The sequence below is a fragment of the Anolis carolinensis genome, chromosome 6, assembly GCF_035594765.1.
Source record: "Anolis carolinensis isolate JA03-04 chromosome 6, rAnoCar3.1.pri, whole genome shotgun sequence".
NCBI lineage: Eukaryota > Metazoa > Chordata > Lepidosauria > Squamata > Dactyloidae > Anolis > Anolis carolinensis.
Window position 1 is genome coordinate 12458970 of NC_085846.1, and position 14160 is coordinate 12473129.

Genomic DNA, 14160 nt, shown 5'->3' on the forward strand with positions numbered 1-14160 from the left:
TTCTGAGTTGCACTGTATCCATAAATATGAAAGATGTCAAAAGATGCCGCTAGTGCTCTTCATTTCATTCCCAGTACAGTTAACGAGTATTACATGATGTTCTGTATGCATCTAAAACTAGCACCCTTGTATAGCCCAGTGGTGGGAAGACAGGAATTGTAATAATATACTTCTCATAACTCAGGGGTCCTCAAACTTTTTAAGTGGAGGGCCGGTTCACGGTCCCTCAGACTATGATGAAATAGTCCAAAATTAGGATTGTTTTTGTGTGCCTTCAAGTCATTTCAGACTTAGGTCAACCCTAAGTCTAAAGTTTAGAACAGAGGCCAGGTCAATGAACTTGGAGGGCTGCATCTGGCCCATGGGCCTTAGTTTGGGACCCTTGATCTTGATGATCTCATAAGACCATAGGTAAGCAAAGAGACCTCCAAAGACCATCTAGATGGTCTCATAAGACCATTGGTAAGGAAAAGGACCCTCAAAGGCTATCTAGAAGACCATAGATAAGGAAAGGGATCCTCAAAGATCATCCAGATGGTTTCATAAAACCATAGATAAGAAAAGGGGCCTCCAAAGGCCATCTAGACAATCTCATAAAACCATAGGTAAGGAAAGGGACCCTCAAAGGCAATCTAGATGTTCTCATAGGACCATAGGTAAGGAAAGTGACCTCCAAAAGCCATCTAGATGGTCTCATAAGGCCGTAGCTAAGCAAAGAGACCTTCAGAGACATCGAGATGATTTCATAAGACCATAGGTAAGCAAAGAGACCTCCAGGTAGACTTAGGTCAAACCTAAGTCTAAAATTTAGGATAGGGGCCAGGTAAATGACCTTGGAGGGCCGCATCCGGCCCATGGGCCTTAGTTTGGGGACCCCTGTCATAACTAGTTTTCAAGCCCCAGAACAGACTTTTTTACTAGCTTACTGTAGGATATGCATCCCTTATAACAATTTATGAATGTGATGTTCTTATTCTATTTCCTTAGTTGTCCCACCTGGCTAATTGTGTCCCAGGAAAACAGACTCCAGGTTCCAAGGATTTTGTGAAGCAACTATCTAAGCGTCCTATTCTGGTGAGTCTACTCGATTGCAATGTCAGCAGCCTTGTTTTAAAACCAGCAACTTTAGGTGATTGCTTCTAGATCAGGAGGCATCCATACTCAAGTCCAGCATTACGATCATCTGACCCCAGGATATCCTTTTCCCTCCATCCAGGACTGTTCTGTGGCGACCTGTAAAACAGTCCACTGTCGCATCCCATCCCTGGAGCAGCAGCAACCGCTACAATTCACAATCAAGGGGGACACTGGGCTCAAGTGGCTCTCTCAGGTATGGAAACAGCTGTATTGGTTGGGGTAGGTTAAGGGGCAGGAGGGATGCAAAACTTTCCTTCACAAAATGTTCCCAGGACCCTATTCTGTCCTAGAGCCACTTGCATCTCAAGACATGTCTGTTCTAGGAACCCTGGAAACTGTTCTTCTGTGACTGAGGAAAAGTGTGACAAAATTATTGGTCCTACACCAAATTACCATTCCCAGGATTCTTTTGGGGGTGGAAGAAGACATACAACAACCGAAGAAGAGATAATTTGATAAGACTTGGTACTCTTTGCTTACCAGTGACTGAACAGGCTAGATTAAACATGGACAGATCAGAAACTTTCATCAGCCAGAAATTCATCTAATCCAGTGGTTCTCAACCTTCCTAATGCCGCGACCCCTTAATCCAGTTCCTCATGTTGTAGTGACCCCCAACAATAAAATTATTTTTGTTGCTACTTCATAACTGTCATTTTGCTACTGTGATTAACTGTAATGTAAATATCTGATATGCAGGATGTATTTTCATTCACTGGACCAAATTTGACACAAATACCCAATACACCCAAATTTGAATACTGGTGGGGTTGAGGGGATTAATTTTGTCATTTGGGAGTTGTAGTTGTTAGTAGTTTACTTACAATCAAAGAGCATTCGGAACTCCACCAATAATGGAATTGAAAAAAAATTGGCATGCAAAACTATCATGGCCAACAGGAAATCTGGAAGGGTTTGGTGGGCATTGACCTTAAGTTTTGGAATTGTAGATCATCTACATCCATAGAGAACTGTGGTCTCAAACAATGATGGATCTGGACCAGACTTGGCAAGAATCCTAAATATGCCCAAATTTGAACCCTGATGGAGTTTGGGGAAAATAGACCTTGACATTTGGGAGTTGTAGTTGCTGGGATTTATAGTTCACCTACAATCAAAGAGCCCCTTGAACCCCACCAACGATAGAATTGGGCCAAACTTCCCACATAGAACCTCCATGACCAACAGAAATATGTCTTTGTGTGATATGGGCCAAACTAAGAAAAGAGGTGGTACAGGTGGGTAAGTGCCAAGTGCTGCATGTGATAACGTATTAGCACAAATAAAGGCTGCAATATTGGCAAGATTACAAAGATATGCTAGAGAGAGAGCAGTCTAATCAACCTTTTTGAAAATAACATATTACTGGGAGAAGTGCTTGATATGATGAAGTCCTTAAAATGAAAGACAACTTACATATTGCTGGCACAGTTGACTTCATTGCTATACTAATAAAGGATTTTTGCATATGTACTGATATCTACATGGATCCTGAATACGAACACTGAGGCAACCAACTTTCACACCTCTAAAAGAGTTAATGTCTGTTTTGTTTTCCAGACCCAACAGAAGAAAGTGACCCTGGTGAGCTCGGCACAGATTTTCTATGATGAGAACAAATATACTACGAAGAAAGAATTTGTACAGAGTCAGGTAATGAGGACATACAAAAAAGCATCCCCACTGACTGTAGCTTGAAGGACTGAGCCAGGGGGATGATAACCACTTTTTGTAGATCTGGGTATGGTGTGGGTTCTACAATGCCCTGTTGAAGAAGTTCTGTTGTCCCTTAGTGGTCACCCTACTGATAAGCACAACATGTATTTTCTGCTTCACTTCATCTGTTCAAGTGACAATATTATAAAAACGTGTCAACCTCGTTCAGTGCAGATTTTTGCAACAAAATGCAACTTTTAGAGACCTAAAAGTACTGAATGAGATCCCTAGCTTGTTTTTTCACAATTCGATCTTTCCTGCTCTTAGGCAAACACTGTGCTGGAGCATTTGGTGCCCTACAACTACCTGCCCATCATCATTGGCAGCAGCATCGGAGGACTTGTTCTCCTTGCTCTGATTATTGCTGCTCTCTACAAGGTGAGGATTGAGAGAAATACCTGCAGAGGTCAACCTCCTGTTCATGCCACAAGATACATGGTTGTAACTTACTCCTCGATCAAATTAATCAGTGTTGAACAGAAGGCAGCTGGCTGAGGTTGAAAGGGGAATGCCACCACTCTATGCAGGGCAGTTCTTAGTTTGTAGTTGGTGCGCTTTCCTGCAGCCCATGGATGGTCAAACAGACAGGAGAAAGGGCTTCCAGCTAAAGAGAAGCCCTAGGCCTTTCACCTTTTTGTCCCTCCTGAAATATAGGACACCATTGTATTATAGCATTATAGTACCATTGTGTTGTAACTGCCTCTCCAGTTCCACCTAGGCCTAAGAGACTTACCCTGTTTCCCCTAAAATAAGACATTCCCAGAAAATAAGACCTAGAGGTTTTTTTGATTTGCTAAATATAAGGCCTCCCCCGAAAGTAAGACCTAGCAAAGTTTTTGTTTGGAAGCATGCCTGCTGAATAGAACACCAGAGCATGCATGATTGGTAAATGTACGTACCATAGAGTGTTGTACATGGAAATAATGGTAGTAACAAGAAATTCTTGATAGGATTCACAGTTTGTCTGGTTATGCTGGTTTGTGATAACTACTGTACATTATATAATAAATGTTCATTTTTTTTGTTCAACAATACATGTGAGTTCTTCTTCATGGAAAACTAAGACATCCCCTGAAAATAAGACCTAGCGCATCTTTGGGAGCAAAAATTAATATAAGACACTGTCTTATTTTCGGGGAAACATGGTATGTACAGGGTAGGTAAAGTTGAAGCGTAGCCAAACAACAGACCCTTTGGTTAACACTTACCCAATAACATTGTTGCTTCTGAGTGGGAGATGGTTTTAAAAGTTATTCTTTTTCCTTTCCCACTTATGTCATATTATGATTTACTGTGCAAATCTCCCATTGTAGTTTTACTCCGATTTTGGCTGGTCAGGAAGCAGTTTAGTGGGTGTGCTTTGAAAGCAGTGGTGGCATTCAGATTCCAATTTTCAGTGGTGAGTGGGTGATCTAGGGAGTGTGAAAGCAACAGTGGATCAGGCATTAGTGTTCAGCCCTTTCTTCTGAGGCTCAGGGAAGCTATGATAACCAAGCATGTAAGGTGGTCAAGTGCTGTGTCTTATACCCCAGAATGAATGGGATTCCCATGTAACCTTTTTTTCTCTTTTCCTCCAGCTTGGATTCTTCAAGCGACAGTATAAAGCAATGATGGATGAGGCAGGTGATGTGGGCAATGAGGCAGCTGGACCTTCACAAGATCCTACTCCTCCTGCTACTAAAGGATAACCAACTTCCACGAGCCATGTTTCCTCTAGGAACGCTGAACGAGACAAGAGACGGTCCGAGTTGGAGTTGAACTTTGCTAGTTATACAATTTCTTTTCCTTGCCCGGAAAGAGACCCTACAAAACACACAAGTTTGCTTGTGATCACTGCCGGAATGCATGCTGAGAAGTTATGTCCAATTCCCAGTACATGCATGTAGAACTATCGCACAACCAATAGACCATTTCTTATACAGAAAGGTTTCTTTTGCATAAAATAAATAGATCTAGCATGATTATTACAACAAAGAAGGAAGCATAAATTCTGATCCCCTTAATTTTTCAAAGCTTGAAGTTCAATCATGTATTGAGAAAATGGTTACTATGAGAAGATGTTTGTATCCAGCATTTGGAACAGATGAGTATATGTTTGTATTCTGTTTACATGTTGCCTGCACTCACGAGGAATCGAATATTGGAACCAACATTTATATTTTGTTTTGAAGTTTCTTCAAGCACCAGTTTTTAGACTGCTTTTAGGAGTTTTAAAATAAAATTTTAATGTGTGTTTTAAAATGTTTTTATATTTGTATTGCATGTAATTGTTATTTGTTCATCTCTTTGGGGAAGCTTGTGGGCTGAGGGGTGATACAGAAACACAGTTGGCCCTCCACATTCACTTGAGTTAGGGGCTCAGGATCCCCCCGAAAGTTTTTAAAACTTGAATTAAAAAAAACCTCTTTTATCTGCAGGAACAATCAATCTCTAGATTCTCCAGCACAACTTTATGGTCAGCTTCTGCTAGAAGTTAACATGTAATAAAATGTAGGACCTAAATAGTCCTAGAGAGAAAATGTTAGTCTACAAATAATAAAATTGGCTAAAGTTTGGAAAGCAATTAAATTTTAAATATGTCAATAAACAAACAATAACAATTAAAGTTATTTTTAATTGTGTGGTACAAGTTTCAGATATGTGTGTGTGTGTGTGTGTGTGTATGGGTGTGTTAAAATGTGAGGATGTTAGCAGCTATGAAAATGGAAAATATGACTGTAAAAACAAGACTATCAGGAATTTGATAAAAAGGCATTTTTGTATATTTCTTAGATATGTACAAAATATCAGGAAAGAATTTCTCTAAGTCAATTGCTCATATTCTATACTCTAAAACCATTCATTCCTAACTACCTTTGAATTATTTTTATGTTGCTGTGAATTTATTTAAAAGGTGACACTTTTTTGTTTTCTCAAAGCATTTCCAGTCTAATGCAATATAAAATATGAAGACAGTACTCCATTCATTTACATTTATTTTTATTGTCCCCAAGTAGGGAAAGCATTGATGTTTTACCAGGGCCTGTGCCTTTGTATCTTCCAGTTCCAGAGGGAGAGGTGTCAGCACCGGTTCAGTGGTGGCCACCTCCATCTTCATAACCTGTGGGCAATGGATTGGTGTGCGGGTTATGGAATAAGGAGTGGTTTCCATCCCCCCAGGGAAAAGGCTGAAGAAAAGAGAAAACAAAAGAGTGTACAAGCTTGATAAACAGATTGGGCTATGCATATATTCCCTTTTCAGGCACTATTTGTTTTTATTTTAAAATCAAGTGCCTCAATTGCATTTGAGTTGCTTAATAATGAAGACAGTACAGTCAGCCCTCTATATTCTATGGGGTTAGGAGGATAGAATCCCAACAAAAATAAAATGAAAACCTATGCATAAAAGAATTAATCTGAGAGGATATTTTTCTCGGAATATCTAAGTTCTCCACATGACCCAATGATCAACCTCCACTGGATGACCTAGAGATTCCTAGATAAGGATTCATTGAAGGACGTAGAGATTCCTAGAGAAGGATTCATTCTCTCTAGGAAGCTCTAGATCTCATATGTTAAACACAAAGCCCATGAGCCAAATCTGGCCGCAATGTCATTTTATGTGGCCTGCAAGTCTTTCAATGCCAGATCAACATAGTTGTAATTATACAGTCTTCCAATTACAACCAGCCCTTTGAAAGCAACCATAAGGCTGATGTGGTCCCTGATCTAGATCCTTCACCCTAACTCTATAATCAACTTCTGACAGATGTTGGCTATTCAGTTGCACTGGAGAACATAGAGATTCTTAGAGAATGTTTTGGTCAAGTTTGAATAAACAAATCTGAAAAAGTCAACTCCACAAATTTAGAGAGTAGGTTGTACTTATAAAAAGATCCACCTGAGATGGCAAGATGTAGAAAAACATGCAGACAATAAAATTAGCTGATTTCTTTAAATTATTCTTCCCACCCCAAGAAATTCTTAAAGGGTTTCTCTTGGTGTCCTAAATAGGGTTGTCAAGAGTCCCTTATTATAAGTAATATCCCTTGTTTGAAGTGTATAAAGCTGGTCTCTTATAGGGCTGTCAGATGTCCTGCATGATAAGGGATGCTCTCTTTAACTTTTGGAAAGGTTTTCCTCTTTATACACTGACTGCACAAGATCCAAATTCTGTATGTTGTGATGTGAGTCCTTCATAAAGGCATCATACAACGTGTGATTGTGGACAGTAGGTTAATTTTCCATGGCTAATGTAAATTTCAGTTTCATTAGCCATGTAAAATTAACCTATTGTTTACAATCACATGTTACATGATGCCTTTATGAAGGACTCATATCACAACATATGAATATGTACTTCAATCCGGTATTGTTTTTAACAGCTACTTACTGATTGTGAATGTTGCAAGTAAGGAATTTCAGTTGTTCCTTATTGCTCTGGCAATATTACCCCATAAAAATGCACCAGATGAGCTACCAAGAGGCACAAATATCAGAAATGGAATGACACCACCATAAAGATCCTTTATAGTCACCATTCTAGGGTCGAGACATCTATTGAGTAGATGGAAGTATAAAAAGGGGCAGGAAGGTCCTTCAGATACTAGTGTCCCAAAACTATCCAGCCTTGCCAGCTCAGTCAGGCAGACCATCAACCTCCCTATCCAGGAGAAACTTCCTGTGTTTAATTATTACCTTTGTCCGTATGCGCAGATGGTGATAGGGAATGAACTCGGGTCGTTCATGAGGGTGGTTTGATTGTTGCAGCCACACATTCAGCATGCAGACAGCTACTCCAGGAAGCGCCACCACAAAGGACAGGATCTTCCATGTCCGCCCTGTGTGACAAGAAGGAAAGGAGTTGCAGAGCATAAACTAGGGATGAATGAGAAACTAATTGGGTTCACACTGGAATAATGCAAAACTCCAGATACAGTCTTTTCAGAATGCAGATCAGAAAACAAAGTATGGTTACAATTTTCTGGATTGGTGAGCAGAGTGAGTCAAGCAAATTGGTTTTCCATTCTTCCTCCCTAGCAACCCAGAATGCACCTTCATGTTAAGTAACTTAGTGTGGAATTCTGTACACACAAACTTAAACAAACATATAATGGGTTCTACAGTATAATTAATGGGGGCGGGAAGGAGATGGCTGGTGGTATAGCTTTAAGATGTGCTGATCTTCATATATGTGCATATACAAACATACACATAAGTACATGTGTAAAACATCTGAGCAACAGGTTATGTTTTTAGATTACTAAAACCAAATCCTAAAAGATGGATATTTCATTTGAAACAAAACTTAGGCAGCAGAAGTAAGGCATCAGATGAGAAAAAAATAATGACTAATTATATGTATTTTCTGCCTTCAGATCTTTTTCAAAAAGTGCATACATTGACTGAGGCATCAAGACAATGGCATAAAACCAGACAGATAAGACAGTGTTGCCAACAGGTGGGCCATTTGTCAACAATCATTAATGATATGACTTACCACCTGACCCACCACCTTGGTGCCCACCAGCAGCTGCAGTTGCAAGAGTTCTTCGCTGAGCCACCAGCTGCGTGGCCCTCCACCAGGGAATCATGTTGGAGGCCACGGATGAGGAATAATCCCGTTGATCAGACGGCGTCCAAGATGGAGGCCTCGTCCCCTTCACGTTGTGTCTGTTGTCTTTGCCTTTGCCCTTCCTATGCAGCCCCTTTAACACCACCCTCTTCCCCCTCCCTCCTGACACCAGACACTGTTGCCCATCTGACCCTGCTTGGCCAATGAACCCAAGAGATAAACATAACTCAGCTTGGACGGCATCCAAAAAGGCCATCACCCAACACATGGGGGAGAAGTCAAGGTCTCGTCCAGGTTGGCTTGAATCCCAGTTACTGGGCATCATTCTCTCCCCACCCTTGGATTCCTGGGGTCTATTTATAGTTAAGGCTCCAAGCACACTCAAAAAGTCCCATCTCCAAAAAGGGCCAATAGACCATCTATCGGGATACTTCAGCATGGACGTTGGAGAGGTAATTTCCTTCAGCACAGGCATTAGAGAGATCATTTCCTTTTGATTTCTGGACAGGAAAAAGAGAGATTAACTCCCCACTCTAGCAAATTTAATGCAAGTTACTTTTGCACTTTGAACTCCATTTGTAACAACTGAAATAGCCAAGGGGACAGAGAAAGAAAGCAGGAGAAGAGAATCTGGGACATCTTTAAACAGCTGAAAAAGAAGACAGCGGGTTGCTGTACTTCTTCTATTCTAAGATGCTATTGATTGTAAGACGCACACTAATTTTAGTATCACTAAAAGGGGATACAGTAGTCTCGCTTATCCAACCTTCACTTATCCAACCTTCTGTATTATCCAACATAGTCAGTGTTTTTGTTGTCAATGTTTTCAATACATTGAAATGTTTTGGTGCTAAATTCATAAATACAGTAATTGCTACATAACGTTACTGTTTATTGAACTGCTTTTATTGTCGATTTGTTGCAAAGCATGATGTCGAGATGTTTAATTTATAAAATCATAACGTAATGTGATGTTTAATAGGCTTTTCCTTAATTCCTTATTATCCAACATTTTCACTTATCCAATGTCCTGCCAGTCTGTTTGTGTTGGATAAGTGAGACTCTACTGTATATATAATTCTAAGACACTCCATTTTTAGAGATTATATGAGGGGGAAATCTATCCCAGAACCAAAGAAATACAGTAATTGGGATTATCCCTGCTCAAATTAGACAGTTCAAAGATATACTTCATAAAAGTCTGTCCATTCATGCAATGCTGGAACAAAACATTTTGAGGATCTTTTAACCAGTGGAGATCAGTTAGTCTCAATACAATGGAAAAACTTCAGGCATCAGTGTGGCCATACAGTAAGCATGTGGCTGTGACATGATATACATTTGGGTCTCTTGCATCACATCAGATGCAAAACAGGAAGGCTCTGCTGGGGAACTACTTGTTGTTGTTTCTGGAGGGTGAAACAGCCGTAGGTCTTTTGATGGTATCACCCCAGATCCATCTTGATCCAGCCATCTACATGCCAAAAATACTGGGGTCGCTCTGGAGTTTCCTAAAAGCTCTAGACTAACTTATGGTTCTCTTTGGGCTGGATTAATGGATGGAATGTTGTAGGGGGTTTAGAATCATAGAATCATAGAATAATAGAGTTGGAAGAGACCTCATGGGCCATCTAGTCCAACTCCCTGCCAAGAAGCAGGAAATCGCATTCAAAGCATCCCTGACAGATGGCCATCCAGCCTCTGCTTAAAAGTCTCCAAAGGCTTTATTTGGCCCCTGCAGACATGGGATAAATCTCAAGAATAAAAATAATGTTGAGGTCTAGAGATAGAAAAACAGGAGGAAACCACGACTCTGGCTAAAAAGCCCATAATTTTTGCACCAGTTTCTTCTTGGGGAGGACTGTCAATCATTTCTCCTCCGTAAACTTACCCTACCTGATACAATGTTATGCAGCCCAACTTGCTCTTTCCTGTGGTTCCCTCTTTTCTCAACCACAAAAGCAAATACGAATAAAGGAAATGCTCCGAAAATATACTTATAAGTACACTGCACTTCATTAAGGAAGAGAGAAAAAACAACTGACTGGAAATTCTGTGACCATTATCACCACCACCATGACGTTGTGAAAGGAGGAACAGAAACTGGAGGAGGAGGATGAAACACAGCAGTCTGCACATCTGAACAGAAAGCAATCCAAATTAGACTTTTTTGGTACATTCCTCATGTACAAGTATTAATATCAATCTCAATTTCACAAGTGTTGATGACTCTGTAACCAAAATGCCACTAGACCTGAAATTTAGGCCACACAACGTCTTCCATGTAAAAATTACAGCACAATCTATAGAATGTTTCTGCACTTCCCTATAGACTAGGCATGGGCAAATTTGGGCCCTCCAGATGTTTTGGACTTCAACTCCTACCATTCCTAACAGCCTCAGGCCCTTAAGCGGCTGAGGGGGAAAAGGAAAGGGCCTGAGGCTGTTAGGAATGGTAGGAGTTGAAGTCCAAAACATCTGGAGGGCCCAAGTTTGCCCATGCCTCCTATAGACAGAGCTATGTGTATCCTGTCTGTTTCAGTACTATCAGCAAGATCCTGAGTATCTCAAAAAGTCTCTGGATCTTTTGTCTTTGAAGTTAGTCTTGAAAGAGTCTGGTTTATGCCTACTATTACTTCAGAAGCCAAGTGAGATTTCCAGTAGCTGGAATAGATCTGGCTTCCAGTGACCCAGCATAGCTCTTTCCCCATAACAACACTAAACACAGTAAGTCAGGTGAGACTTATTAATACGTCAATATGTACAGTTTATCCAAGTCACAAATTTCCATTTTCTTTGGTGGAGATTCTCTCTCAATCTCTCTCTCATACACACAGAGCCCTAAATTCTCATTGTTAAATTCTACTGAATTAAAATGCTGGCCCCAGAGAAGAACTGCAAATAGATTCCTTTCTTCTCCTCCCTGCCTTGATCCTGGACCAAGTCTCTTTCAAGACAAGCTTTAGTTAAATATCATCAAGAGCATTCTGAAATGCAACTTAAGTCATCTGTCCACTTGCCCATCACCCCCACCTCTCCAAATAAGATGTAGCTTTGTATTGCAAAACATGTGCTTCAGATAATCTACGAGGGTTGAATGAAAAGTAATGCCTCCACCTTCATTACTTGGGTTTGGATGGGAATATTTTAATAAATCAAACACAAAAATAATCCTTAGAATGTGCTCTTTAACTACCACTATTCCCTTTTCCACATAATCACCAGACAATTGGGTACATTTCTGCCAACGATGAACAAGTTTTCTGAAGCTGTCATGGAAGAAGTCGACACTCTGTTTCCGCAACCAGCTTCTCACAGTACCCATCGTGCACAGATCTTCCGATAGCCAAGCAAAGCAATAATGTGACCCATACGTTCTTGTGAAATGCAGATTATGCTTGAAATTTCTCTCTGAGTGATACAACGATAGTCCTGAATCTATCTGTCAACCTTTTACTTGTGAAACTCGATGGTTGCTGTCACAGGACACCCACACAAGTCAGATGTTCCCACCTCAACATCTTTAAACTTACTCGCCCAACGACGTACAGTACTCACATCAACACAATCACCATAAACAGCTTGCATTCTCTGATGAATCTCCTTTGGGGTGACACCTTCTGCTGTCAAGAATTCAATGACTGCACGTTGCTTAAGTCGCATTGACCAACCGTCTGCGCAGGGTTCCATACTTTGCACTTTAACAACACAACCGCTCAATGCTAAGGCTTCCCGCCAAATGGAACAGTATAGGAGTCTACTGAACAAGCCAGTACCGGCCGCATACCAGTACTGCCATGTTAAGGAGTTACAAAGGTGGAGGCATTACTTTTCATTCAACCCTCGTAATATCTCATATCCTGATTTACACAGTCCTTTAAACAGTGTTTCTCTCCACATCGGCAATGATCAAATTCTTGGATTTCTCAGCAGATCCAAACAGCAAAATGACACCTCCACAGAAATAGTCTATCTTTGCATATCAGTTACTGGAAAGCAACACTGGAGAAAGGCCATTGTGCATTTTTTCCTGGCACATCTGGCTAGCCATTGTGTGAAACAGGATGCTGGGCTCGATAACCCCTTGTTTTGACCTGCTTTGACTCATCTTCTCAATTTAAGAACAGAAAACGGAATGTTAGTGGAGAAATTTAAGAAATTTAAAGATGGGCTGAAAGCTAACCTTAAAAATGTGGTATAAACATCAAGAACTCAGAAACCCTGACATTCAAGCATTGTAACTGGAGGTAAGTTGTTATCAACAGTGCTTTGAACTTTGAAGAAGTGTGAATACAGGGAGAAACGTGCCGAGAGGAAGACATGACAAGGAAACCCTTGTTGTGACCATCTTCCATCTGAAGACCTATGTCCTTGATTTGAAAGACCATGTGTATCCAGAATAGGTCTTCACAGTCATTTACGGACCCATCGCCAAGATTTTGCTTCTGGAAGACAATCATACTTGACCACGAGTGATCACCCATGAATGAATGGGCTCATCTTTCTTACATTCTTCAAATAAGCCTGTGAAAGTCACAGAGTTCCAAATCCATAGTGAGAGGTTCTTAGTAGACAGCGCCTGTGTCAGGAGGAGGGGAGTCTGTGCTTTGAGGAGTGGGGTCAATAGTTTCAGCGGCTTCGTTGCCAGGCTCAGCCTCACTCAGCATGTGCTTATACTGGCGTTTGAAGAATCCAACCTGGAGAAGGAACGAGAAAGAAGAAAGAGAAGCAAATGAAAGTGAAAGCAAAAGTACAGATGCAGTTTTTTTATTCTTCCTCTAAGCATGCAGAGATGAATATCCGGTAGCGTTCTAGCCTCACGGGGAGAAAATATGTAAAAACTACAGTGAATATTTGATATTTTCACACCTTGCAAAGTGTGTCAGGAAATTACTCATTGCAGTAATCCATGTGGTTTTTCTGTAAAAACACAAACCTACAACTCTGCAGAGAAAGAAAACAGTGTGTGTGTGTGTGGGGGGGGGGGGGGTCTAAAACATGCTTCTAGACAGGAAGCACATTTTTTATCCAAAAAAGTGAGTCTGCATGGGAAAACCATGTGCACTTGTGCAGATTAATTTCTAAAATGTTTTGCAGAAGTGCAATGCATGTTCACTGTTTTCATGTTCTTATTACAAGCAATTCTTCATAAGCAAGAAATCAATTCTTCTTTAAAAGAATTAATGATAAAATTGTTTCCAGGCATAGGCAAAAGTGAAGTCCCAGGATGCTGATATTCCGAACAAGCTTTAAACTTCACCACTTGAGTCCAAATTGGCATGGAAATGTCAAAATTGCCCCAAAATCAGATCCTATCTGACCATTTAATGCAGTTTGAAGTTACCTTCAAATTGTGGTGGCCAGACAACAAACACCCACAAAAGTGTGTAAAAGAAAGCCCTTAATGTGCACCAGTGCTCTGCAGTTTGTGTAATCATGACTCAGACCTCAAACTAATTCCAAGATTTCCTGTGTAATCACCTGCAGAGTAAAACCACTTTCTTCAGTACTAGTTTCAAACTGTATGAAAACTGGTCAGTGTAGATGGTCAGTGTAGATCAGACAATCAGCAACCAGCTAAGATTATATAAGTGATAAGAGATGAGTGTCCAGAGACTCATGACCTTATCACATTGAGAGGGAAAAGCATGGTTGACTGTCATTTTAGCCGAGAGAATCGCCTCCCTTATATCGTCAGCAGTCCCGTTTGGAGCTCTGCCTCCCCATCATGCTCACACGTGGAAACATAAGAG

At 40.6% G+C, this 14160-nt stretch overlaps 3 protein-coding genes across 3 annotated transcripts in view; 1 reads left to right on the forward strand and 2 right to left on the reverse strand.

Moving 5' to 3' along the window:
• Positions 1-4541, forward strand: part of LOC100556984 (integrin alpha-M) — a 34428-nt gene extending 29887 nt beyond the window's left edge. The window contains exons 26-30 of the mRNA XM_062957098.1: positions 988-1074; positions 1217-1330; positions 2698-2790; positions 3121-3294; positions 4431-4541. Coding sequence (XP_062813168.1) covers positions 988-1074; positions 1217-1330; positions 2698-2790; positions 3121-3294; positions 4431-4541 — 579 coding nt within the window. The remainder of the gene's footprint in view (positions 1-987; positions 1075-1216; positions 1331-2697; positions 2791-3120; positions 3295-4430) is intronic.
• A 1274-nt stretch (positions 4542-5815) lies between these two features.
• On the reverse strand, positions 5816-8678 carry LOC100557181 (uncharacterized). Its single transcript, XM_003223903.3, has 3 exons — positions 8333-8678; positions 7531-7673; positions 5816-6020 (listed from the first exon to the last, which is right to left on the reverse strand). The coding sequence occupies exons 1-3, from the start codon at positions 8673-8675 to the stop codon at positions 5925-5927; spliced, it is 582 nt and encodes a 193-aa protein (XP_003223951.3). The 5' UTR covers positions 8676-8678; the 3' UTR covers positions 5816-5924.
• A 2479-nt stretch (positions 8679-11157) lies between these two features.
• Positions 11158-14160, reverse strand: part of LOC100557375 (integrin alpha-X) — a 40427-nt gene continuing 37424 nt past the window's right edge. The window contains exon 30 of the mRNA XM_062984018.1: positions 11158-13104. Coding sequence (XP_062840088.1) covers positions 12973-13104 — 132 coding nt within the window. The 3' untranslated portion in view covers positions 11158-12972. The remainder of the gene's footprint in view (positions 13105-14160) is intronic.

Excerpts from the sequence above, each read along its gene's own strand:
- LOC100557181 (XM_003223903.3), bottom strand. The coding sequence starts at position 8,675 with ATGTGTTGGGTGATGGCCTTTTTGGATGCCGTCCAAGCTGAGTTATGT. Across the intron at positions 7,674-8,332 it reads CCAAGGTGGTGGGTCAGGTG|GGCGGACATGGAAGATCCTG; the intron begins GTAAGTCATATC and ends CTTGTCACACAG. Across the intron at positions 6,021-7,530 it reads ATCTGCGCATACGGACAAAG|CCTTTTCCCTGGGGGGATGG; the intron begins GTAATAATTAAA and ends TCTTTTCTTCAG.